The 25307-nt window shown below is 42.0% G+C and overlaps 2 protein-coding genes across 19 annotated transcripts in view; both read left to right on the forward strand.

Moving 5' to 3' along the window:
- Rdh13 (retinol dehydrogenase 13) overlaps positions 1–25307 on the forward strand; it is a 70466-nt gene that overhangs the window by 41034 nt on the left and 4125 nt on the right. The gene's annotated exons all lie outside the window — the stretch shown is intronic.
- The window catches only part of LOC127674284 (leukocyte immunoglobulin-like receptor subfamily B member 2), a 61501-nt gene continuing 37440 nt past the window's right edge, over positions 1247–25307 (forward strand). For 4 of the 16 annotated variants that reach the window (XM_052170061.1, XM_052170126.1, XM_052170093.1 and 1 more), the window contains exons 1-2: positions 1247–1371; positions 1536–1571. In XM_052170061.1, the coding sequence (XP_052026021.1) occupies positions 1341–1371; positions 1536–1571 (67 nt within the window). In that variant the 5' untranslated portion in view covers positions 1247–1340. Of the gene's footprint in view, positions 1372–1535; positions 1572–2492; positions 2781–25307 lie in introns of all 16 variants that reach the window. The other 12 variants (XM_052170062.1, XM_052170147.1, XM_052170113.1 and 9 more) reach the window with 9 other exon arrangements.

The raw sequence follows: 25307 nt of genomic DNA on the forward strand, positions 1-25307 counted from the left end.
TCTAATATCAGATAAAATTGACTTTCAACCTAAAGTCATCAAAAGAGACACAGAAGGACACTTCTTGCAGGTCAAAGGAAGAATCCGCCAAGAAGAACTTTCAATTCTGAACATCTATGCGTCAAATGCAAGGGCACCCTCATTCGTAAAAGAAACTTTACTAAAGCTCAAAGCACACATTGCACCTAACACAATAATTGTGGGGAACTTCAACACTCCACTCTCCTCAATGGACCGATCGGGAAAACAGAAACTAAACAAGGACACAGTAAAACTACTTGAAGCTTTGGACCAATTGGATTTGACTGATATTTATAGAACATTTCACCCTAAAGCAAAAGAATATACCTTTTTCTCAGCACCTCATGGTTCCTTCTCCAAAATCGACTATATAACTGGTCACTAGAGAGACCTCAACAAATATAAGAAGATCGAACTAATCCCATGCCTCTTATCAGATCACTATGGAGTAAGAGTGGTTTTCAATAGCAACAAAAACAACAGAAAGCCCACATACACATGGAGGCTGAACAATACTCTACTCAATGACACCTTGGCCAAAGAAGAAATAAGGAAAGAAATCAGAGACTTTTTAGAATTTAATGAAAATGAAGGCATCACATACCTAAATCTATGGGACACAATGAAAGCAGTGCTAAGAGGAAAACTCATAGCCCTGAGTGCCTCCAAAAAGAAAATGGAGAGAGCATACACTAGCAGCTTAACGACACACCTGAAAGTCCTGTAGTCTGCTTTTAAGTTGAGTTATTTTCATTTCTGTTATTTGCATCATCAGTTCTAGGGACATGTAGTTAGTTCCTACTAACTACTTCTGCAGTTAGTTGGTTAGGAGAATTATTTACGGAGACCATGCACATACTGCAGAAGCCTTGGTATGTATCTTCCTTGGCTCTTCCCTCCTGTAATCCAAGCTGTTATATTTCATGTCTGCCTACTTCCTGTTCAGACTAGTTGAACCATTCCAGTAGATTTTGGAGGGGGGCATTTGGGATCCATGTTTTCTGCTTGCATCTCGTGGTTTTCTCTCATTGCCCACAGGTGCACACATATATGGGAACGTCAGAGGATAGTGTGCCCACACCCATAACAGGATTTAAAGCCTGGAAAAAAAAGTGAATAGAGGACTCACTGCCTGGCCCAGACTTGAGGAGTCGAAGATGTGTTGTGCAAGAGCTTATCCTCTTCCTGTTTTGTTGGGTGTCATAATTCCTGACAGAGTTTCCAGACACCAGTCTGCTCTACTCCATGGGTGTGTCCCCCCAGCGCAGACAGTATAACTAGGTCTCTGTGGATGTGGAGATCTGGCTCGAATCACCATCATGGGCCTTGGGGCTGCTCTTCTTGGATTTGGTGAGTGGTACAAGGGTCTTTATTCTTAGCTAGAGAGTGATGAACACAGGCTCCCAGGTTTAATCCTCAGCCTGTCCATCTCGCCCTGTTCTTGGCTCTTGGTAGGGCGTCAGTGGAGTTCAGGGCAGACTTCTCTCATCAGATCTTTTCTTTTCCTGTTTCAGTGTGTTTAATAGAACAGAGGATCTGGGCACACCATGGTGAGTCTGTTTTTGTTTAAGCACCCAGAAACTGGTTTTTGGTTTAGAGTAGCATTGGAAGTTTAGGAATCTTGGAGCAGATATTGACAACCAGCTGTATACTTACTTCATATTTAGTCCTTACTATTGTGACCTTCTGTGGGGTATAGATTCTCCACCATGGCCTACTAAGGCCCACATGCTCTCCAGTTTAGAAGGATGTTGCAACAAACAGTGTGGATGAGGGGCGCCTGCACAATTGTTTGTTGCTTAAGATTCAGCCATTTAATTTCGAGTTTGTTTTCTTTTTCTTCTCATCTCTTCTCACGTGGGCTGTTTCTGGTTCTCTTACTGAACCTGCTCCTAGGAAGACACATCATCTTCGGACAGAGTTGAAGTAACTGCTGTCTAATGAGGGGGCAGCACAGAGGCAGTTCATCTAGATTCTGAGGCTCTCGGGATTTTTGTGAGAATGGAGTGGTTGGATTTTACGGGGGAAGAAAGAGGCAAAGTAAGACATTATGTCAGTGCTTTAATGGAGCACTATGTTGGCTGGCCTGTGGACATGTCAAGGTTTGGTGATAAGAGTGACAATCTTCAGGGTTAATTCCTGGGCTGTCGGGAGACATGGAGAGAAGCCACTAGACAGCACTAAGGTAGGGGAGTTATTCTTACACTGTTTGAGAACAGTAAAGATGATTAGGCCTATTAAAACATGCCAGGAAGTCTGCTGGTGAGTTTTCTTTCAACATGACATAAGCTAGAGTCATTTGGGAATATGGAATGTTAACAGAGCAATTGCTTCCACCGTATCAGCCTGTGAGCATGCCTGTGTGGCCATTTTCTTGATTCACGATTGATGTGGGAGTTACTCCGTAGCTCCCTGGGAACCACACTTCCCTGACATCAGATGACTAGACTTCTTTTTCCATGTCCCTTTAGAACCATCTCCCCAGCCTTCCATCTGGGCAGTTCCGGGGTCTGTGGTTTCCACAGGTAGTGCCGTGACTATCTTCTGTAGGACCCCTCCAGGAGTGACCAAGGTGCGTCTACAACATGAAGTACCCAGTGGGATGTGGCGTGATAGCATAGCACACGGAAAAAACCAAGAGGTTTTTGAGTTCAGTCTGCAGAACATGATGCACATCAATGCTGGGATTTACTCTTGTACATACCACAAGGGAGGAAAATGGACACATATTAGTGGCACACTGCAGTTGATCGTGACAGGTGAGTAACTTCCAGGAACACTGTTCGCCAGTCTAAATCTCTGTTGCCTACCTCAGTGAACTACACACGACCCATTACAGGCCCTGCTCTGTATCTCTGCCCCCGTACGCTGATCTCTCTTTTTTTCTTTTCCTTTTCTGTCCTGTCCTCTCCTTCCGGTGCTTCCTCTTCTCTGACGTGTATCCTCACATAATCATGAACTTTTTTTTTTTTTTTTACTTTTTTTATTAGATATATTCTGTATTTACATTTCAAATGTTGTCCCCTTTCCTAGTCTCCTCCCTCCCGAAAGTCCCATAAGTCCTCTCCCTTCCCCCTATTCCCCAATCATCCCCCTCCTGCTTCAGCTGTAGGTGTTCTCTGGTGGAGGTTTTCGGGTCACTTAAGTAGACTATCATGTCATCTGCAAATAGTGATAATTTGACTTCTTCCTTTCCAATTTGTATCCCCTTGACCTCCTTATGTTGTCTAATTGCTCTAGCTAGAACTTCAAGTACTATATTGAAAAGATATGGAGAGAGATGACAGCCTTGTCTAGTCCCTGATTTTAGTGGGATTGCTTCAAGTTTCTCTCCACTTAGTTTGATGTTGGCTACCGGTTTGCTGTATATTGCTTTAACGATGTTTAGGTATGGGCCTTGAATTCCTGTTCTTTCCTATACTTTTAGCATGAAAGGATGCTGAATTTTGTCGAATGCTTTTTCTGCATCTAATGAGATGATCATATGGTTTTTTTCTTTGAGTTTGTTTATGTAGTGAATAGCATTGATGGATTTCCTTATATTGAACCATCCCTGCATCCCTGGGATGAAGTCTACTTGATCATGGTGGATGATCATTTTGATGTGTTCTTGGATTCGGTTGGCAAGAATTTTAGTAAGTATTTTTGCATCAATATTCATAAGAGAAATTGGCCTGAAGTTCTCTTTCTTTGTTGGATCTTTGTGTGGTTTTGGTATCAGCATAATTGTGGCTTCATAGAACGAGTTGGGTAGAGTTCCTTCTGTTTCTATTTTGTGGAATAGTTTGAAGAGTATTGGTGTTAGGTCTTCTATGAAGGTCTGATAGAACTGCACTGAAGTCATCTGGTCCTGTGCTTTTTTTGGTTGGGAGACTTTCTATGACCCTTTTTATTTCTTCAGGTGTTATGGGACTGTTTAGATGATCTATTTGATCCTGATTTAGTTTTGGTGTCGGATATCTGTCTAGGAAACTGTCCATTTCCTCTAGATTCTCCAGTTGTGTTGAGTATAGGTTTTTGTAGTAGGATCTAATGATTTTTTGAATTTCTTCAGTTTCCGTTGTTATATCTCCCTTTTCATTTCTAAGTTTGTTAATCTGGATACTGTCTCTGTGCCCTTTGGTTAGTCTGGCTAAGGGTTTATCTATCTTGTTGATTTTCTCAAAGAACCAGCTCCTGGTTTTGTTGATTCTTTGTATGGTTCTCTTTGTTTCTACTTGATTGATTTCGGCCCTGAGTTTGATGATTTCCTGCCTTCTACTCCTCCTGGGTGAAATAGCTTCTTTTTGTTCCAGGGCTTTCAGGTGTGTCATTAAGCTGGTAGTGTGTGCTCTCTCCATTTTCTTTTTGGAGGCACTCAGGGCTATGAGTTTTCCTCTTAGCACTGCTTTCATTGTGTCCCATAGATTTGGGTATGTTGTGTCTTCATTTTCATTGTGTTCTAAAAAGTCTTTAATTTCTTTCTTTATTTCTTCCTTGACCAAGGTATCATTGAGTAGAATATTGTTCAGTTTCCACGTGTATGTGGGTTTTCTGTTGTTTTTGTTGCTATTGAAGACCACTTTTACTCCATAGTGATCTGATTGGAGGCATGGGATTAGTTCGATCTTCTTATATTTGTTGAGGTCTGTCTTGTGACCAATTATATGGTCGATTTTGGAGAAGGTACCATGAGGTGCTGAGAAAAAGGTATATTCTTTTGCTTTAGGATAGAATGTTCTATATATATATATCTGTTAAATCTAATTGGTCCAAAGCTTCAATTAGTTTCATTGTGTCCCTGTTTAGTTTCTGTTTTCCTGATCGGTCCATTGAGGAAAGTGCAGTGTTGAAGTCACCCACAATTATTGTGTTGGGTGCAATGTGTGCTTTGAGCTTTAATAAAGTTTCTTTTACGAAAGAGGGTGCCCTTGCATTTGGAGCGTAGATGTTCAGGATTGAGAGTTCTTCTTGTTGTATTTTTCCTTTGACCAGCAAGAAGTGTCCCTCAGAGTCTCTTTTGATGACTTTAGGTTGAAAGTCGATTTTATCTGATATTAAAATGGCTACTCCAGCTTGTTTCCTGAGACCATTTGCTTGTAAAATTATCTTCCAGCCTTTTACTCTAAGGTAGTGTTTGTCTTTGACCCCGAGGTGTGTTTCCTGTAAGCAGCAAAATGTAGGGTCCTATTTACGTATTCAGTCGGTTAGTCTATGTCTTTTTATTGGGGCATTGAGTCCATTGATGTTAAGAGATTATTAAGGAATAGTGATTGTTACTTCCTGTCATTTTTGACGTTATTTTTTAAATTTGATTGGTTAACTTCTTTTGGATTTGATGAAAGGTTACTATCTTGATTTTTCCAGGGTGAAGTTTCCCTCCTTGTATTGGTGTTTTCCACCTATTATCCTTTGTAGGGCTGGGTTTGTGGATAGATATTGGGTAAACTTGGTTTTGTCATGGAATATCTTAGTTTCTCCATCTATGGTGATTGAGAGTTTTGCTGGATATATAGTTTTGGCTGGCATTTGTGTTCTCTTAGAGTCTGCATGAGATCTGCCCAGGATCTTCTAGCCTTCATAGTCTCAGGTGAAAAGTCTGCTGTGATTCTGATAGGTCTTCCTTTATATGTTACTTGGCCTTTTTCTCTTACTGCCTTTAATATTCTTTCTTTGTGTGTTTTGATTATTATGTGATGGGAAGTATTTCTGTTCTGGTCCAGTCTGTTTGGAGTTCTGTAGGCTTCTTGTATATTCATGGGCATCTCTCTTTTTAGGTTAGGGAAGTTTTCTTCCATAATTTTATTGAAGATATTTGCAGGCCCTTTAAGTTGTAAATCTTCACTCTCATCTATGCCTATAATCCTTAGGTTTGGTCTTCTCATTGTGTCCTGGATTTCCTGGATATTTTGGGTTACAAGCTTTTTGCATTTTGCATTTTCTTTAACTGTTGAGTCCATGGTTTCTATGGTATCTTCAGCATCTGAGATTCTTTCTTCTATCTCTTGTATTCTGTTGTTGATATTTGCATCTAAGTCCCCTGATTTCTTCCCAAGGCTTTCTATCTCCAAAGTTGTCTCCCTTTGAGTTTTCTTAGTTGTTTCTACTTCTGATTTTAGATCCTGGATGGTTTTTCTTAGCTCCTTCACTTGCTTGTTTGTGCTTTCCTGTAATTCTTTAAGAGATTTTTGTGTTTCCTCTTTCATGACCTCAGCCTGTTGACAAAAGTTCTCCTGTATTTCTTTAAGTGTTTTTTGCATTTCCTCATTATTGACTTTTGTATTCTCCTGAATTTCTTTCAATGATTTTTGTGTTTCCCTTGCAAGGGCTTCTAACTTTTGATCCATTTTCTCCTGAATTTCTTTAAGTATGTCCTTCATGTGTTCCTGTACCAGCATCATGACCAGTGATTTTAAATCCAAATCTTGTTTTACTGGTGTGATGGGGTATCCAGGACATGCTGGTAAAGGAGAATTGGGTTCAGATGTTGCCATATTGCCTTGATTTCTGTTAGTGACATTCCTGCGTTTGCCTTTTGCCATCTAGTTCTCACTGGTGTTAGTTGGTCTTGTCAATGCTGGACTCACCAGTGCAAGCTGCCCCTTCCCAGGTCGCCTCTGGTGCACAGCTTACCTCCTGCACTGCCTGGAGACAGGGTGCTGTTGCCCAGGCTGTTCAGATCCCGAAGCAGACACCTGAAGGCTCCTGCTGGGGCCTGCTGGATTCACCAGAGCACACCGACTTCTCCCTGCTGGCCGCCCGGAAGCCCCTCTTGCCTCTTGCAGGACCTGGAGATGTGGTGTTGCCGCCCAAGATGATCTGGATCCGGAAGCGGAGAGATCTGAGGGCTCCCGCCAGAGGCCTCAGGACTGGAACCTAAGCTCCTTGCCACCGGAGCAAGCTGTGCACTCCCAGACTCGTGTATCCTCACATAATCTTGAACTTCTTTTCTTCTTCTTCTTCTTTTTTTTTTACTTTTTTTTATTAGATATATTCTGTATTTACATTTCAAATGTTGTCCCCTTTCCTAGTCTCCTCCCTCCCGAAAGTCCCATAAGCCCTCTCCCCTCCCCCTATTCCCCAATCATCCCCCTCCTGCTTCCTGGTCCTGATATTCTCCTACACTGAGGCATCGAACCTTTCCAGGACCAAGGTCCTCTCCTTCCTTTGATGTCCAACAAGGCCATCCTCTGCTGCCTGTGTGTTTGGAGCCACCTGATCCTTCTGCTTCTGTGCTGTTAGTACTAGCATTATACACCTGGACAGCCATATAATCATGTGGTGATGGGTATAGAAGCCAGGGCATTGCATATATTTGGCAAGAGCTCTACCAACTTAGATTCATACCCTGACCCTCTGTAGGTCTGTGCTGACTGTGGTCCCTTTAGAGTGGTGACTATGTCCCTTCGTGGTGGAATTCACGGGGAATGACAGCGGCTTTCTGTTCCTACATAGAGCCTTCTGTGGTTGTATTTATAGATTGAAGAATTTCCTTTTGGTTTCATATTGCCTTCTGTTTTATAAGACTGAATTTTATGATCAATTTTAATAATGTTTTTAAATAACAGGATCTTTTGAGATTTTTGGGGGCTGTGGGTTTAGGTCTCATGTATAACTGTTTCTGGCCTTGAAATCTTTATGTAGAACAGGATGATTTTAAGCTCACAGAGATTTACCTGCCTCTGCTTCCTGGGTCCTGAGATTAAAGGTCTGTGCTACCATGAGCAGCTAATAACAGGGTTTTCTCACTTCTAGGTGTTTACAAGAAGCCATCCCTTGCTGTTGATTCAGGACCCAAGGGATTCTCAGAAAGAAATGTGACTCTTGTCTGTCACACAGCTCATTTCTTTGAGATCTTTATCCTCTGCAGAGGTGGGAATGCATCCTTTCCTCAGAACTGCTTACAACAGGACCACAACACATTCCCCATCTTCCCTTTGAGCCCAGGGCACAGGAGGACCTACAGATGCTTTGGCTCCTTCAAAATGAATTCCTACTCGTGGTCACTGCCTAGTGACCCCCTTGAGCTTTCGGTCCCAGGTAAGGATGTGTGGTACTTGGCCATTGTCTCTGTGCTTAGAGAATTCCCAATGGATGTGGGATATATCAAGTCCACTTTATGTCTGCCTGTGTGCTATTTGATTCAGACTGGAATTGTTTATTTGCATCTGGACTCTGAAAAATTTCTGCTAATCATGTGAAAATAGGGCAGATGTGGGTGTATTCTCTTGGAGGACAGATATTATTCATCACGATATAGGGTGTTCTACTCAGTTATGGCTATGTAAATTACTTCAGTGCTGGCACATGCACGTGCATGCACATGCACACACACATGTACATACATACCTCCCTAGCCAATAGTGAAATTGAAAATGAAAGAGTTGAGTGGAGCAGGTTGGACAAGAGCCTTCTAGTCACCATTTGTACCAGGGAGCCAGGCTCCACAGCCTTCTGTGCATAGACGCTTCCAGAAGAGAGTTGGTCTCTTAGGAGTATGGACATAGGCTTACAGACCCACAGGAGGAACAAGCTCCAGCCAGAGACAGTAAGACAAATTTACACCAGAGATAACTAGATGTTGAAAGGCAAGCACAAGAACCCTACCAACAAAAACCAAGGGCACATGGCAACATCAGAACCCAGTTCTCCTACCACAGCCAGTCCCAGATACCCCAATACACTATAAAAGCAAGAGTTGGATTTAAAATTGCATCTCATGATGCTGATATAGGACTTCAAGAAGGACATAAATAACCCCCTTAAAGAAATTCAGGAGCTGGGTGGTGGTGGCGCACTCCTGTAATCCTAGCACTCTGGGAGGCAGAGGCAGGCGAATTTCTGAGTTCGAGGCCAGCCTGGTCTACAGAGTGGGTTCCAGGACAGCCAGGGCTACACAGAGAAACTCTGTCTCAAAAAAAAAAAATCCAAAAGGCCAAAAAAAAAAAATACAGAACATGAGTCAACAGTAGAAGCCCTTAAAGAGGAAACACAAAAATCCCTTAAAGAAATACAGGAGCCCCCTTTTTTTAATTTTGCCAGAAATATTTTCTATGTAAACTTCAATTTTATCATAAAATGTTTTTTACTTCCATTTTCAATAAAAAAAAAGAAAGAAAGAAAAAAGAGAAATACAGGAGAACATGAGTCAACACGCAGAAACCCTTAAAGAGGAAACACGAAAATCCCTTAGAGAATTATAGGAAAACACCAACAATCAAGTGAAGGAACTGAACAAAACCATCCAGGATCTTAAAATGGAAGTAGAAACAATAAAAAATCACAAATGTAGTCAACTCTGGAGATAGAAAACCTTGGAAAGAAATCAGGAGTCATAGATGCAAGCATCACCAACAGAATACAAGAGATAGAAGAGAGAATCTCGGTGTAGAAGATACCATAGAAACCATGGACTCAACAGTTCAAGAAAATGCAAAATGCAAAAAGCTTATAACCCAAAACATCCAGGAAATCTGGGACACAATGAGAAGACCAAATCTAAGGATTATAGGTATGGAAGACAGTGAAGATTTACAACTTGTTTTATCTTCAACAAAATTATAGAAGAAAACTTCCCTAACCTAAAGAAAGAGATATCCATGAACATACAGAACTCCAAACAGACTGGATCAGAACAGAAATTCCTCCCGTCACATAATAATCAAAACACCAAATGCATAAAACAAAGAAAGAATATTAAAAGCAGTAAGGGGAAAAGGTCAAGTAACTGATAAAGGCAGAGCTATCAGAATCACACCAGACTTCTCACCAGAGATGATAAAAGCCAGAAGATCCTGGGCAGACCTCATACTGACCCTAAGAGAACACAAATGCCAGCCCAGGCTACTATACCTAGCAAAACTCAATCATCATAGATGGAGAAACCAAGATATTCCATGATAAAACCAAATTTACACAATATCTTTTCACAAATTCATCCCTACAAAGGATAATAGATGGAATCCGCCAACACAAGGAGGGAAGTTACACCCTAGAAAAAGCAAGAAAGTAATCTTTCAATAAGCCCAAAAGAAGATAGCCACATAAACATAAAAAGACACGGAAGAACACTTCATACTCATCAAAGGAAAAATCTACCAAGATGAACTCTCAATTCGAACATCTATGCTCCAAATGCAAGGACACACACGTTCATAAAATTAACTTTACTAAAGCTCAAAGCACACATCGCACCTCGCACAAATTATTTGTGACTATTGTGAAGGGAGTTGTTTCTCTAATTTTTCTCAGCCTGTTTATGCTTTGAGTAGAGGAGAGCCACTAATTTGTTTGAGTTAATTTTATATCCAGCCACTTTGCTGAAGTTGTTTATCAGGTTTGGGAGTTCTCTGGTAGAATTTTAGTGGCCACTTAAGTATACTATCATATCATCTGCAAATAATGATATTTTGACTTCTTCCTTTCCAATTTGTATCCCTTTGACCTCTTTTTGTTGTCTAATTGCTCTGTCTAGGACTTTGAGTACTGTATTGAACAGGTAGGGAGAGAGTGGGCAGCCTTGTCTAGTCCCTCTTTTCAGTGGGATGGCCTTGAGTTTAGTTTGACGTTGGCTACTGGCTTGATGTACATTGCTTTTACATGATGGATGGTCATTTTGATGTGTTCTTGGATTTGGTTGGCAAGAATTTTATTGAGTCTTTTAGCATAGATATTTATAAGGGAAATTGGTCTCAAATTCTCTTTCTTTGTAGGGTCTTTGTGTGGTTAAGGTATCAGAGTAATTGTGTTTCATAGAACGAGTTGGGTAGTGTTCCTTCTGTTTCAATTTTGTAAAATAGTTTGGAGAATATTGGTATTAGGTCTCTTTGAAGGTCTGATAGAAGGTCTAAACCCATCTGGTCCTGGGCTTTTCTTGGTTGGGAGACTTTTGATGACTGCTTCTATTTCATTAGAGGCTATGAGGCTGTTTAGATCATTTATCTGATTCTGATTTAACTTTGGTACCTGGTATTTGTCTAGGAAATTGTCTATTTCATCCAGATTTTCCAGTTTTGTTGAATAAAGGCTTTTGTAGTAGGATCTGATGATTTTTGGATTTCCTCAGTTTCTGTTTTCATGTCTCCCTTTTCATTTCTGATTTTACTAATGTGAATGCTGTCTCTGTGCCCTCTGGCTAATCTGTCTAAGGTTTGTCTATCTTGTTGATTTTCTCAAAGAAACAGCTCCTGGTTTGGTTGATTCTTTGTATAGTTCTTTTTGTTTCTACTTGGTTGATTTCATCCAAGTTTGATTATTTCTTGCTCTCTCCTCCTCTTGGGTGTATTTGCTTCTTTTTGTTCTAGAGCTTTCAGATGTGCTGTCAAGCTGCTAGTGTATGCTCTCTCTGTTTTCTTTTTCGAGGCACTCAGAGCTATGAGTTTTCTTCTTAGGACTGCTTTCATTGTTTCCCATAGGTTTCGGTATGTTGTGGCTTCATTTTCATTAAATTCTAAAATGCCTTTAATTTCTTTCTTTATTTCTTCCTTGACCAAGTTATCATTGAGTAGAGTGTTGTTCAGCTTCCACACGTGTGTGGGCTTTCTGTTGTTTCTGATGTTATTGAAGATCAGCCTCAATCTGTGATGATCTGATAAGATGCATGGTATTATTTCAACCCAACTTTTTATTTTTCTAGTGTGTTGGTGTATCGAGGACGTGCTGTGGTGGGAGAACTGGGTTCTGATGTTGCCAAGTAGCCTTGGTTTCTGTTGGTAGGGTTCTTGTGCTTACCTTTCACCATCTGGTTATCTCTCGTGTTATTTGGTCTTGTTGCCTCTGCTGTAGCTTGTCCCACCTGTGGGCCTGTAAGCCTGTGTCAGCACTCCTGGGAGACCAACTCTCTTCTGGTAGGATTTTTGTGCAGATGGCTGTGGAGCCACTCGGCTTCTGCGTGCAGATGTGGACTGAATGTATCCTGTCCTATCTGCTCCACTGTTTGTATGTCCTGTGCGCTCCTAGCCCTTCTGCTCCAGACAGTTACTGGAGAGAAAGTGGGGATCTAACCTCCTTGCCCAGAAGTGAATGCACTGCTGGGAGATCACTCTTTCCTGGTGGGCTGTGCACAGCAGGCTGCGGAGCTGCCTGGCTCCCTGGTGCAAATGGCGACCAGAAGACTCCTTTCCCAGCTGCTCCACTGTATGCCCTATGCGCTCTTAGCTGTTCCTCTCTGGACAATTATTGGAGATAAAGTGGAGATCTCACCTCCATGCCCAGAAGTGAAAGTGCTGCTGGGAGATCACTCTTTCCTGGCGAGCCGTGCACAGAAGGCAGTGGAGTCGCCTGGTTCCTCGGTGCAAATGGCAGCTGGACGGATCCTGTCCCTGCTGCTCAACTGATCATATGCCCTGTGTGCTCCTAGCTCTTCTGCTCCTGACAGTTATTGGAGAGAATGTTGATCAATTTTATATAAGCAGTTGGGATGTGGGCGAAGCATCACTGTACACCATCTCCTTCTCTGGTGGTCAGGTTCCTTATATTTCATTGCTATTTGAAATAGTCAGATAAAATACTCATTAGACATTTTTTTTTCAATCAACAAAATTAAAGGCAACAAGCACCCATTTTTAGGCACCCGGGGCGGGCGCTTTGTTCTCAACTGGGCAGTTCTCTGCTTTCTCAATTCATTCCCAACCACAGGATCTTCCGTTGTATCCCATCCCTTCATGCAGACTATTTTCCCTTTACGTGGAATCAATAGATCTATAATTTTGGAGTCTGGTACATAAAACATTAAGGGGAGTAGAATATCAACATATGAAGTTCAGAATTGGTAGAGAAAATTTAGTTAGAAGGTTGGAAAATTTCAAATACTCAAATAAGGACATTCCTCATCTACAGTTATCTTCTTTTCTATTTATTTATTTATTTATTTATTTATTTATTTATTTATTTATTTATTGTTTTTTTTCGAGACAGGGTTTTTCTGTATAGCCCTGGCTGTCCTGGAACTCACTCTGTAGTTCCTGGAACTCCAGACTGGCCTCGAACTCAGAAATGCACCTGCCTCTGCCTCCCAAGTGCTGGGATTAACGGTGTGTGCCACCACCACCCGGCTTATTTTATTTTTTAATTTTTCCTTAGTTTTTTTAAAAAGTTTTTATTGGTCATTTTGTTTATTTACATTTCAAATGTTATATCCCTTCTTGGTTTCCTCTCTGGAAATTCCCCCTTCACCCCCCTCCCCCATCAACCCTCTCCTCCTGTCTCCACAAGGTGCTCCCCCACTTCCACCCCACTGCCCTAGCATTCCCTTATGCTGGGGCCTCAAGCCTTCGCAGAACCAAGGCCTTCCCCTCCCTTTGATGCCAGAAAAGGCCATCCTTGGCTATGTATGCAGCTGGAGTCATGGGTCTCTTCATGTGTATTTTTTGGATGGTGGTTTAGTCCCTGGGAGCTCTGGCAGACCTGCTTTGTTGATATTGTTGTTCTTCTTATGGGGTTGGAAACCCCTTCAGCTCCTTCTGCCCTTCCCATAACCCCTCCTTTTTTGTCCTCCTGCTCAATTCAATGATTGCTGCAAACATCCCCATCTGTATTGTAGGACTCTGGCCAAGTCTCTCAGGAAACACCTATATCAGGCTTCTGTCGACAAGCACTTCTTGACATCAACAATAGTGTCTTGGTTTGGTGGCTGCATATGGGATGGATCCCCAGGTGTTGCAAGTTATCTTCTTTTATAAGTCAGTAATATAACAAGCTGTTGATTGTATTAGAGGAGAGATTGTATTGGGACTCAGGAAGGGATCTCTGAGAGCATCACTGTGTTGAGAGTTGGACTTATTCTGTTCTGACCCCTGTTGGTGATGGTGGGGATGATCATCTTAACTGATGGAGGAGAATAGAATCTCAAATCATGAATATGGAGTGGTGTGGCGAGCCCCTGACCAGCAGGGGAAGAAGACCACTGACATGGATCCTTCTCTGATCACACTTTATTGGAGCGCTGCTTGGTTGAGGGAGAGCTGGAGGCAAGGGGCGAGGGAGAAGGAAAGGGAGCGGCTTATATTGGCAGGGCAGGATGTTTCTACTATAGATAAGCTAGTCAAGCTGGGATAGGTTGATTGCTGTTGCTGGGCAGACTCATGCTGGGACATGGTCCAAAATGAAGGTGTTTACCACACTCCTCGGCGCCATCTTGTAATGGCGAATGGTGTGGATCGCCACAGAGTGGGGCATGGAGATGAGCCTTTTAACATCTGTTATCAACTTTCTTTCCCTTAGATTTTGCTTATCAGCACTATGCCAAGGGGAATCTGGTCCGGATATGCCTCGGTGCCATGATTATAATAATCTTGGTGGGGCTTCTAGGAGAGGATTGTCACAGTCGGAAGAAATGCCTCCAACACAGGATCAGAGCTGGCCAAAGGCCACTACCACCCCTTCCACTGGCCTAGAAATAACATGGCCTTCAGCAGAGGGATTGACCAGATGTTCATAACCATGGACATCACCATTAGAGCCACAGACATGAACATGAACTCAGGAGTGGGGAGGTTATATAAAAAAATGAGCGTGGAGAATAAATATGAGGCAGAGACAACAAGGTAGGATGGTGAGTCATGAGCTTTCTTGGTGCTCAGTCAAGAGTTGAGCCAACGTTTGCTTTGCTCTAATAACTCCACACAGGATGGGAAAAGCCTCTTTTCTGATATCGTGCATATTGTACATATCATAATAGACCTGAGCAATGGCCTTTCTTCAATCTTTTGGATGCAATCTAACATGGATTCGAGATTAATCTATAAAATACCTGGCTTTCACAGCAGACCTCTTCCATCATTTATGCACAATCTTTTGTTCTGTAATAGGCTGTGTTCCTCTGATAGGCCATAGCTTTAACCTTTACCCTAAATTCAACTTAAGTCACAGTTGGATATGTTCCCTTTCTAGAAGGGAAATGTGCCCTCCAGAAAGTGGGACAGCGTGTTACTTTTTCTTACGATATAATCTATATGATCTGCATAGTCTTTTTTGTTTATAGTAGATATATTTCAAGATTTGTACCTAAAACTATAGAAAGTGCCAAATCCTGTACCCATCATGTGTTTCCTACATATAGTCTTGCATTTTGAGGCCATTAAAATAAGAGGTATCTGACTAGAATGTCTGACAGTTGGTCTGCCAAACAAGGTGGCTGTTGCATCTTCATGAACAGGCAGGCAGTGTATACACACCCACAACGTTGGTTTACTTTCTGAGATGTAATAGTCTGGGATGGTGTGAAATTTTTTACTCATATAATTTTTTCACTTAATATTTTCAGCATAAGCTTGATTAAATGTGATACAAACCATATGAGGCAACACCATACACACTCCTGAAAAACACACGTATGACTTCCCTGTGTTAAAAAGAGTCTTAATCTCACCTGAAAGGCCAGAATAGTCAAATTCAGAGAGATTGGAAATGATCACTTCTGGGAGATGAGGATAGAGGAGGGGAATGCGGGAAGAACTGTAGTGTGATGAAGATTGTCGTGGAACTGGAATGAGATGATGGCTGGCCAATATTGACAGTGTGCTGAGAGCCATTGATTGGCTCGCTTAAAACAACTAGTCAGGCAGCTGAGCGAAGTCGATAGGGCCACACCAGTGCATGGGAAGAGACGTCAGAGGGTATTGAGTTCAACGCTGGCTTTGTACTGCATACGAATTCACACCTCCGAAACATATACCATCTTGACTTCAGGTAACCATAATGTATTGTGTATTTGAAGGACACAGAGCCGGGTGGCAGTGGTGGCACACGCCTGTAATCCCAGCACTTGGGAGGCAGAGGCAGGCGGATTTCTGAGTTCGAGGCCAGCCTGGTCTACAGAGTGAGTTCCAGGACAGCCAGGGCTACACAGAGAAACTCTGTCTCTAAAACCAAAACCAAAACCAAAACCAAAACAAAAAAACAAAAAAAAGGACACAATGATTTTTGAATGTTTTCAACAGAAAAAGGTATATTACATAATATACATACATGTACCCCATGTAAATGTACAATTTTAGTTATTATGTGTGTTAAATATTGATTTTGGAGGATGGTAATTTGGTTTATGAGTTATACCTCCCAAAATATTAAAAGAAAAATCTGTCTATTTGGTTTAGTCATCATTTCTACATGGTTTGACTTTTCTAGGAAACTGCTTGGAATTATCTAGAAAATGCTGTTTACTGTCACCCAGGCTTCCAGCCAGGGGTTGGTCCCTTCCTGCTAACTGGAGCTTTTATTTTGCTGGTATTTTCTGTCTTCAGATATGTCTCTTTGAGATCACGGAAAGGGCGGCTGTCTAGCTGTTGCCTTTGCACATGCCTGTGCAGGGGCACACACACACATATACACACACATATACACACACACAGACACACACACACAGACACACACAGACACAGACACACACACAGACACACACACAGACACACACACAAACATACCCATACACACACACATACACACACAGACACACACACAGACACTCAGACACACACAGACACACAGACATACACCACACATACAGACACACACACAGAGACACACACACAGATACACAAACACAGACACACACACACACACAAACACACCCACACACAGACACACAGACACACACAGACACACAGACACACAGACACACACACACACACACAGCTATTGAAACTTTTTTGGGCTTGTGTATTTATTTTGTAGTGGTGGTGTTGGAACTTAAGACTTCCCATATGCTAGGCACATGTTCTACCACTGAGTTACAGGTTCCTGCCCTGGAACTGTTAGAGTAGAGAAACCTACATTTTAAAAATAAGATAAATTGGAAAACATGTACTTTTCTGGGGGTATATTCTGCTACTAAGGAGAATTAAAGACAGAAAAAAAATTAAAAACATCCTCCTGAAAAGATGTGTTTTAAAATCCAGTGTGGGTGTGTGGTGGGTATGTGTACATGAGTGCTTGTCCACAGTGTCTAGATGAGGGCGTCAGATGCTCAGTGCTAGAGTCACAGGCAGTTGTAGCTGCCTGATGTGGATGTCGGGAATAGAATTTGGGTCCTTTGGAAGAGCAGTGTGTGCTCTTAGCTGCTCATCCAGCTCTGTAGCCAAGTTACACGGCACACCTATTTGTACTTAATAGTTAAATAAATATATATGTGTATATATATGTGTGTATCAATTTCAAAAAAAACAAATAACTGTTATAAGAAATTATTACAAATCTTACACAATAAAACTCTAAGTAACCTTGAATGGAAATACTGATATTACAGGTAGTTAAAAGATCTAATGGTTAAGAGACAAAACTACAACACAAGAATCCAGCCATTCAGTCTGCTTCTCCCCCATCTCCAAAGTAAAAGAACCAGCAAAGAGTGTGGAGAGCAGTGGCCTCTGATATTGGAATGGAGGCTGGGGTGAGCTTTGGTGATGTGGTTACCTTTGAGTTACTGCTGCTTTTGCAACGTTAACTGCTATTTCTGCTTTTGTACTCAAGCTTGCTTACCCTGCTCAAAAGGTGCCTTGGACCGCTGTAAGACATACGTGTTAAAATAAGCCTTTGCTTACATGTAGGCAGAATACACAAAATCTCATGGTTTTTTGCCTTTATAATCTCTGGGCTGATAGGACTCTAGGCTTGGGAATGCCCCTAAGTGTAATCCTGGCACCAATCAGTTCAGGTGCCAGTGCTTAAACAAAAAGCCTCCTCTCATTACAACTTATTCTTGAGTGACTCTGGATTCAACACCTGAAATAGAACAGCGGGTGTTAGGTTTTACCCACACTGGTCACTCAATTGTACTTGGACTCTTTAGGAAGGTTTTGCCATCACTAGGTAAGCTGTAGCCAGTCCTGCAGGGCTGAAACATTAGAGTCCTGGACATGCCATACCTAGGTCAAGGATACCTATTTCACTCTGTGCTTCCTCTATTCTCTACCCTTTGTTGTGTGTGACCTTGGCTTTGATCCCCAGGGCTGCAAACAAAACATAAAACCATAATCCAGTGTAGCCTGGTAGGACTATAGAAATAGGTATAACCAAACAGTTGCCACATTCATTTCCTGCTCTGCAATCTCCATACTATTGTGTAGTGCTTTTTTTTGGAGATGATACCTTTCTTTTTTTTTTAATATTTTTATTTTCTATATTCTTTGTTTACATTCCAAATGAGATGATACCTTTCATCTTGTAGGGAATCTCATTAAGATGCAGGATCTTCTAAAGGGAGGTAAAACGTACCACTGTACTGTAGGGCAGACCCTTTAACTCAGGAAGGAATCAACTCAGTGACTGAGACAGTCACTGAAACTGACCAGATATACTAGGCCCATTACTTCACAAACATATATAATACTAAGGATGCTGAGAGATACTCAGACCAGACTGGCCCCATGTGCCTGGCAGAAACTCTCCAACCTATCCAATGGCCTATGAGTTGTGCAGCATGGTCCAGATTGTCAGATTTCTTGAGTCATCACCCACGCTGGGGTGAGCTTTGGTGATGTGGTTACCTTTGAGTCGCTGCTACTTCTGGAAGTAATCCTAATTTTTAAAAAAATTTCTGGTTTACCAAATTAGATTTTTGTGGTATCCATACTTTGGTCTGTCATTGGTGCCCAATCTGGGTGTGTGTAGTTAGCATCTGCTCAGGAATAGTGTTGCATATTACCCTAACATTTTCTTTCAGTTTTGCGGGGACCCATTAGTAAACACAGTTCTTCATGAATGCTTTTACTTTTATTCCTCAACATACCAGTGATACAAATGTTTGACATTTACCATCATTTAGTGACATGTGTTAGTTTTATACAGAGACCTGGGAAGGATAAGGACATTTAGCCCAGATACCAATAGATCAGAGAGGGTGCCAAGAGAGCCTTCACCCACATCTTCAAGGCCCCCTACTCTTTTGGCTCAAAAAATGAAGTGAGGAAAAGACAGACCCTTTTTCTTAAGATCCGCTTGGCCACTGATAATGCTCAGTTGTGGATGGTCCTCCTTCCTTTCTTGGATCAAGTTCTGTATACTGGGGTTAGCGCCATCAAATTTCAACCTAGGTCACAACCAGAGGAGAAAAATTGTTTCTTGTTGCTTTGAGAAAACCCATTTAAACTTCCCACATGCCTTAAATGTTTCATGGGTCACTGTAATACTATACTGCAAGGTGGAATTGCGTAGTCATATTTTAAATCTTATTTTGGTATATGGTATATGCATGTGTGCCTGTGCATATGTTGGTGGAATGCACTCCTGTGGCTGTACATAGATGCTAGAGGTTGCCACAGGTATGTCAACTGATTATTTACTATAATGCCCATTCAAAATTATTTTTTTATATTAGTATTTTGCCTGCATGTATGTATGTGCACCACAATCGTGCCTGGTGCCTGGTTCCCATGGGATCTCAGAAGAGGGCACTGGATCCCTGAAGTTGGAGTTATAGATGGCTGTGAGCCCCTTTGCAGGTGCTGAAGACAAATCTGGGCCCTCTGCAAGAGCAGCAAGTGCTTTTAACCTCTGGGCAATCTGATCAATCGCAGCCATCTTAGTTTTTGAGACAGGGTCTCTCCCTGACACCCTGCCGCTTACCATTTTGATTAAACTGGCTAGCTAGTAAGCTGCCAGAATCTTTCTGACTCTGTCTCTAAGTACTGAAATTATAGACCTGTACGGCCGTGCCTAGCTTTTATGTGAGTACTGATGGTCCAAACTAAGGTTTTCATGTTAGCAGAGAAAGAATTTTACTCACTAACTTCCCAGCCCCAGCCTACTTGGTTTCATGTAGCCTATGCTAGCCCCAAATTTATTATGTAGCTACTAATGGCCTTGAATTGTTATTTTCCCCTTTCTTTCATTATTTATTCACCTTACACCCCGATATTAGCCCACCTCTCCCAGTTCCTGCTCAAAAATTTCCTCCCCCATATCCCTTCTCCTCCTCTGAGAACAGGGAGGGCCTCCTTGGGTATCATCTCCTCTTGGCACATCAGGTCACACAAGACTAGGCCCATCCTTTCTCACCAAGGCCAGACACGGTAGTCCAGTTAGGAGAACAATATCCACTGACAAGTGACAGAGTGGGGAACAGTCCATGCTCCAATTATAGGGAACCTGCTTACAGTCAAAGATGCACATCTGCGACATCTGTGCAGGGCCCTAGGTCTAGCCCATGTTTGCTCTCAGGTTCCACCTCCACCTTTCAAGTTTACCATCACAGCCATTTTCATGCAGTTCTAGGGATCAAACTCAAGGTACACACTAGGCAACAATGCTATCAACTGAGCCACATACTCAGCCCTGCATATTGATTTAACAGGGAAAAAAGATATATGCAGTGTCTCCTTTGGTCATTATGTTTTGAATCAGGGTCTGTGAAACAGGGGCTCATCAATTGGCTAGATTAAGCTGTATGTCAAGTTTTAGGGGAATCTGCCTAATTTCTGGCTCCCCAAAACTGGGATTACAAACTCATACCTTCATACACTTATGTGTGTTCTGCGGTTTTCATGAATGAGTAACAGGCACTTTATTAAGTAATCTATCTCCCCAGCCACATTTTTATTTGTGTTATTTTAAGAGAGCATCTCATGCTTTAGTCTAGGAATGCCTGAGACTCACAATGTAAACCCATGTATGGCAATCTTATCTCAACTTCCCAAGGTCCAGAAAACAGACCTGAGCTATCATACCAGGCTCCCACTTTTCTTGAGACACTATGTTGGACTTACAGTTTATCTACCCTAATAGACAAGTGTCTGACAACGGTGGCTTCTTGGCCTCCCATGCATTCGCTTTATGACTCTGTTTACCCACCAGTGCAACAGAAGGGTTAAAGAGAAGGTTAATATTGTTTGGTGATCCCTGATGTGGTGGTACATACCTTTAATTCCAGCATTTGGTAGACAGAGGCAGGCATTTTTCTTAGTTTCTTTGTAGCTTGGTCTATAAAGAGAGTTCTAGGGCTATACAAAGAAATGCTGTCTTGAAAATTTAAAATATTATTTGCTTGACTAAATGCCAGTAGATGGAAGCTTATCGCCAGTGACTGATGTCAACAGTGAATCATTCTGTTGCATTGCGTGTCTCACCACCACCAAAACCTCCATGTATGAAACACTATGAAATAGGAAATAGCGGGATCACACTTGAGTGTTTGGAGGGGACAAATTTGAAGTTTCAAGGCTTCACAGAATGTCTTTACGGCATCCATTCCCATGGCATTCTGAGACAGGTCTAGAGTGTTCATGTTCCTGTTGCTTCCGAGAGAGTCTCAGAGAAGTCGTTGTAGTTGGACAGAGTGATGGAGCATCTACACAGCCTTGCAGACAAGACACAAAACTTAACTCATTAAGTTTTATCCAGCACTGGATCCTGTGCACTCTAATACTCACCTTCTAGGCAAGTTGTGCTTGCTTGTACAATAGGGGCATGATAGTGATGGGGGTTACCAACAAATTGCTGCTTAGATTTGAGGCTGTTAGAAAGGAGGCTACATGGTACCATAAAAAGTGTTGAAAGTTTTCCAGTGGGGAACTGGATGTCATTTCACTAGATAGTCACACACTGTCAAACTGAGAAATATTTATAACTACAACCTGTGTTGTTTTCAAGTTTAGTCAGAGAAGCTTCTTTTTACAGTTAAGTGTGGTTAATGAAGAATCTTATAACTGATCACAATGTTAAGAATAAATGAAGTGCTCAGTCATAGAGGGCCATCTTCATCAACCTCTCTCCTTATACATCTCAGGAAAACATCTTGTAAGGGGGGACTAAGAGCTGGAGCACGGAGAGGAGCCATGTGAAGCATTATCATATGGACACGGCATGACTGTTGTACACATGAGCTCATAGCAACTGTAGTTAACTGCATGAGACCTGTACAGATCAAGCCAGCCAAAATGTCAGCATAGATGAGGGAGAGGCTCTAGAGGCTCTGCTCCTCAGAAGAGTAAGACTCACTCACTCTTCCTTGCTGGCTTAAAACCTCGTGGGACTGAGCAACTGCTAGATCCTTGTACTTCATCCACAGCTGCTGCTGACCATTGTTGGGGAGTTGGAAGACTGTAAGTCATCGACAAATTCCCTAACTATATAGAGACTGCCCATACGTTCTGTGACTCTAGAGAACCCTGACTAATACACAGGTATTATGTGAAGTAGTATCAAGCTGAGCAGGCTATACATCTGTGATGCGTGCAATCACAGCATCCACATAAGACTGGGCATGGTGGTATAGGTCCCAGCACTTGGGAGGACCAGGAGTCAAAAGTCATCTTCTTCTACATAGAGAATGTGAAGCTAGCTTGGGATACACGGGAAAAAAGTTGATGACATATTGTGGGTGGTGGTGGTGAGATAGAGTGGTGGATAAAGGTTAAGCCTGATGACCCAAGTTCAATCCTTGGGACTTACATGGTAGAAGGAGAGAACACACTCATGCTTTGGAATGCTCTAGCTCTCCCTTCTCCATGAAATAAGAAAGTATAGTAAAACTTTAAATAAATACTGAGAAGAAAACCCACAGGCGGCCGCAGACCATGGCCACCACTGGCCAGCTGGGCTGCATGTGGCAGAGTTGCAGTGTTTTTTACCACACTGAAGCCCCATAAGACCTCTGTCTCCTGCCAGCCAGTTATGAGAGGCGCTCCGCCATCTTGGCTCCTGGACGCCAGAGAGATCTGACAGTGCCAGCTAGCAGACATAGTCCGAGGCTAACATTGCTTGGGTCTAAGCCTGTGAGGCTTTTGCCTGCACCCAGGCCCTGGGCAACTCGGTGGGCCGTTTGTGTCCCAATCCAGTAGGGTGGTCGTTTGCCCTGCAGACTGCCCAGCACTTGCAGGGGCACGCCTTGCTATCTTGGCATAGAGATTTAACAGACAGAGCCAGCTAGCAGACATAGCCCTAGGCGAACATCACTCGGACCTAAGCCTGTCAGGCTTTTACCTGGACTCAGGGCCTGGGCAGCTTGGCAGGCCATTTGTGCACCAACCCAATTGGGGGATCTTTTGCCCTGCAGAGGGATCAGCACTTGGGAAAGTTCCCCATAGCATCTGCCATCATCACTCCCTGAAGGAGCAGACAGGAAGCACCAGGTTCACAGAGACAACTTGGGGCAGGACACACTAGGGATTCAAGTGCACCCAAGAGGAGGGCAGCACATCAGGAATCAGCCATCCAGAGGTGCTGAAATAGCCTTACAGGCTCACAGGAGGTTCAAACACCAGCCAGTGACAACAAGACCAATTAATGCCAGAGATAACAAGATGGCAAAAGGCAAACGTAGGAACATTACTAACAGAAATCTAGGCAATCATCTAGCGTCTGAACCCAATTCTCCAACAACACCAAGTCCTGGATACCCAAACACACCAGAAAAACAAGATTTGGATCTAAGATCCTGGTCATGATGCTGCTAGAGGAACACAAAAAGGACATAAATAAATCTCTTAAAGAAATACAGGGGAACATGAATAAGTTAGAGGCCCTTACAATGGAAACACAAAAATCACTTAAAGAAATTCAGAAGAATATGGGTCAACAGGTAGAAGCCAATAAAGAGGAAACACAAAAATCACTTAAAGAAATGCAGGAGAAATTGAGTAAACAGGCAGAAGTCATGAAAGAGGAAACACAAAAATCTCTTAAAGAATTACAGGAAAACACAAACAAAGAAGTGAAGGAACTGAGCAAAGCCATCCAGGATCTAAAAACAGAAGTAGAAACAACTAAGAAATCACAAAGGGAGACAACTTTGGAGATAGAAAACCTTGGGAAGAAATCAGGGGACATAGATGCAAATATCAATAACAGAATACAAGAGATGGAAGAAAGAATCTCAGATGCCGAAGCTAACATAGAAACCATTGACTCAACAGTCAAAGAAAATGCAAAATGCAAAAAGTTGTAACCCAAAACATCCAGGAAACCCAGGACACAATGAGAAGACCAAACCTAAGGATTATAGGTATAGATGAGAGTGAAGATTTACAACTGAAAGGGCCAGCAAATATCTTCAACAAAATTATGGAAGAAAACGTCCCTAACCTAAAGAGAGAGATGCCCATGAATATACAAGAAGCCTACAGAATTCCAGACAGACTGGACCAGAACAGAAGTACCTCCCGTGACATAATAATAAAAACCCCAAATGTACTAAACAAAGAAACAATATTAAAGGCAGTAAGAGAAAAAGGTCAAGTAACATATGCTAAAAGTCTTGGAAAGAACAGGAATTCAAGGCCCATACCTAAACATAGCAAAAGCAATATACAGTAAACTGGTAGCCAACATCAAACTAAATGGAGAGAAACTTGAAGCACTAAAATCAGGGACTAGACAAGGCTGCCTCCTCTCTCCATATCTTTTCAATATAGTTCTTGAAGTCCTAGCTAGAGCAATTAGACAACATAAAGAGGTCAAAGGGATACAAATTGGGAAGGAAGAAGTCAAACTATCACTATTTGCAGATGATATGATAGTATAGTTAAGTGACCCCAAAACCTCCACCAGAGAACTCCTACAGCTGATAAAAAACTTCAGCAAAGTGGGAGGTTACAAAATTAACTCAAGCAAATTAGTAGCCTTCCTATACTCAAAGGATAAGCAGACTGAGAAGGAAATTAGGGAAATGACACCCTTCACAATAGCCACAAACAGCATAAAGTATCTTGGTATGACTCTAAACAAACAGGTGAAAGATCTATATGACAAGACCTTCAGATCTCTGAAGAAGGAAATCGAAGAAGACCTTAGAAAATGGAAAAAAACTTCCATGCTCATGGATTGGTAGGATTAATACAGTTAAAATGGCCATTGTTCCAAAAGCAATCTACAGATTCAATGCTATCCCCATCAAAACCCAACTCAATTCTTCATAGAGTTAGAAAGAGCAATTTTCAAATTCATCTGGAATAACAAAAAACCCAGGATAGCTAAAACTATTCTTAATAGTAAAAGAAATTCTGGGGGAATCAGTATCCCAGACCTCAAACATTACTACAGAGCAATAGCGATAAAAATTGCATGGTATTGGTACAATGACAGGCAAGTGGATCAATGAAATAGGATTGAAGATCCAGAAATGAACCCACATACCTATGGTCACTTGATCTTCGGCAAAGGAGCTGAAGACATCCAATGGAAAACAGACAGCCTTTTCATCAAATGGTGCTGGTTTAATTGGAGGTCAGCATGCAGAAGAATGTGAATTGATCCATTCTTCTCTCCTTGTACTAAGCTCAACTCCAAGTGGATCAAGGACCTCCACAAAAACCTGACACACTGAAACTAATAGAAAAGACAGTGGGGAAGACCCTTGAGGACATGGGCACAGGGGA

Source organism: Apodemus sylvaticus, chromosome 1 (genome assembly GCF_947179515.1).
Source record: "Apodemus sylvaticus chromosome 1, mApoSyl1.1, whole genome shotgun sequence".
NCBI lineage: Eukaryota > Metazoa > Chordata > Mammalia > Rodentia > Muridae > Apodemus > Apodemus sylvaticus.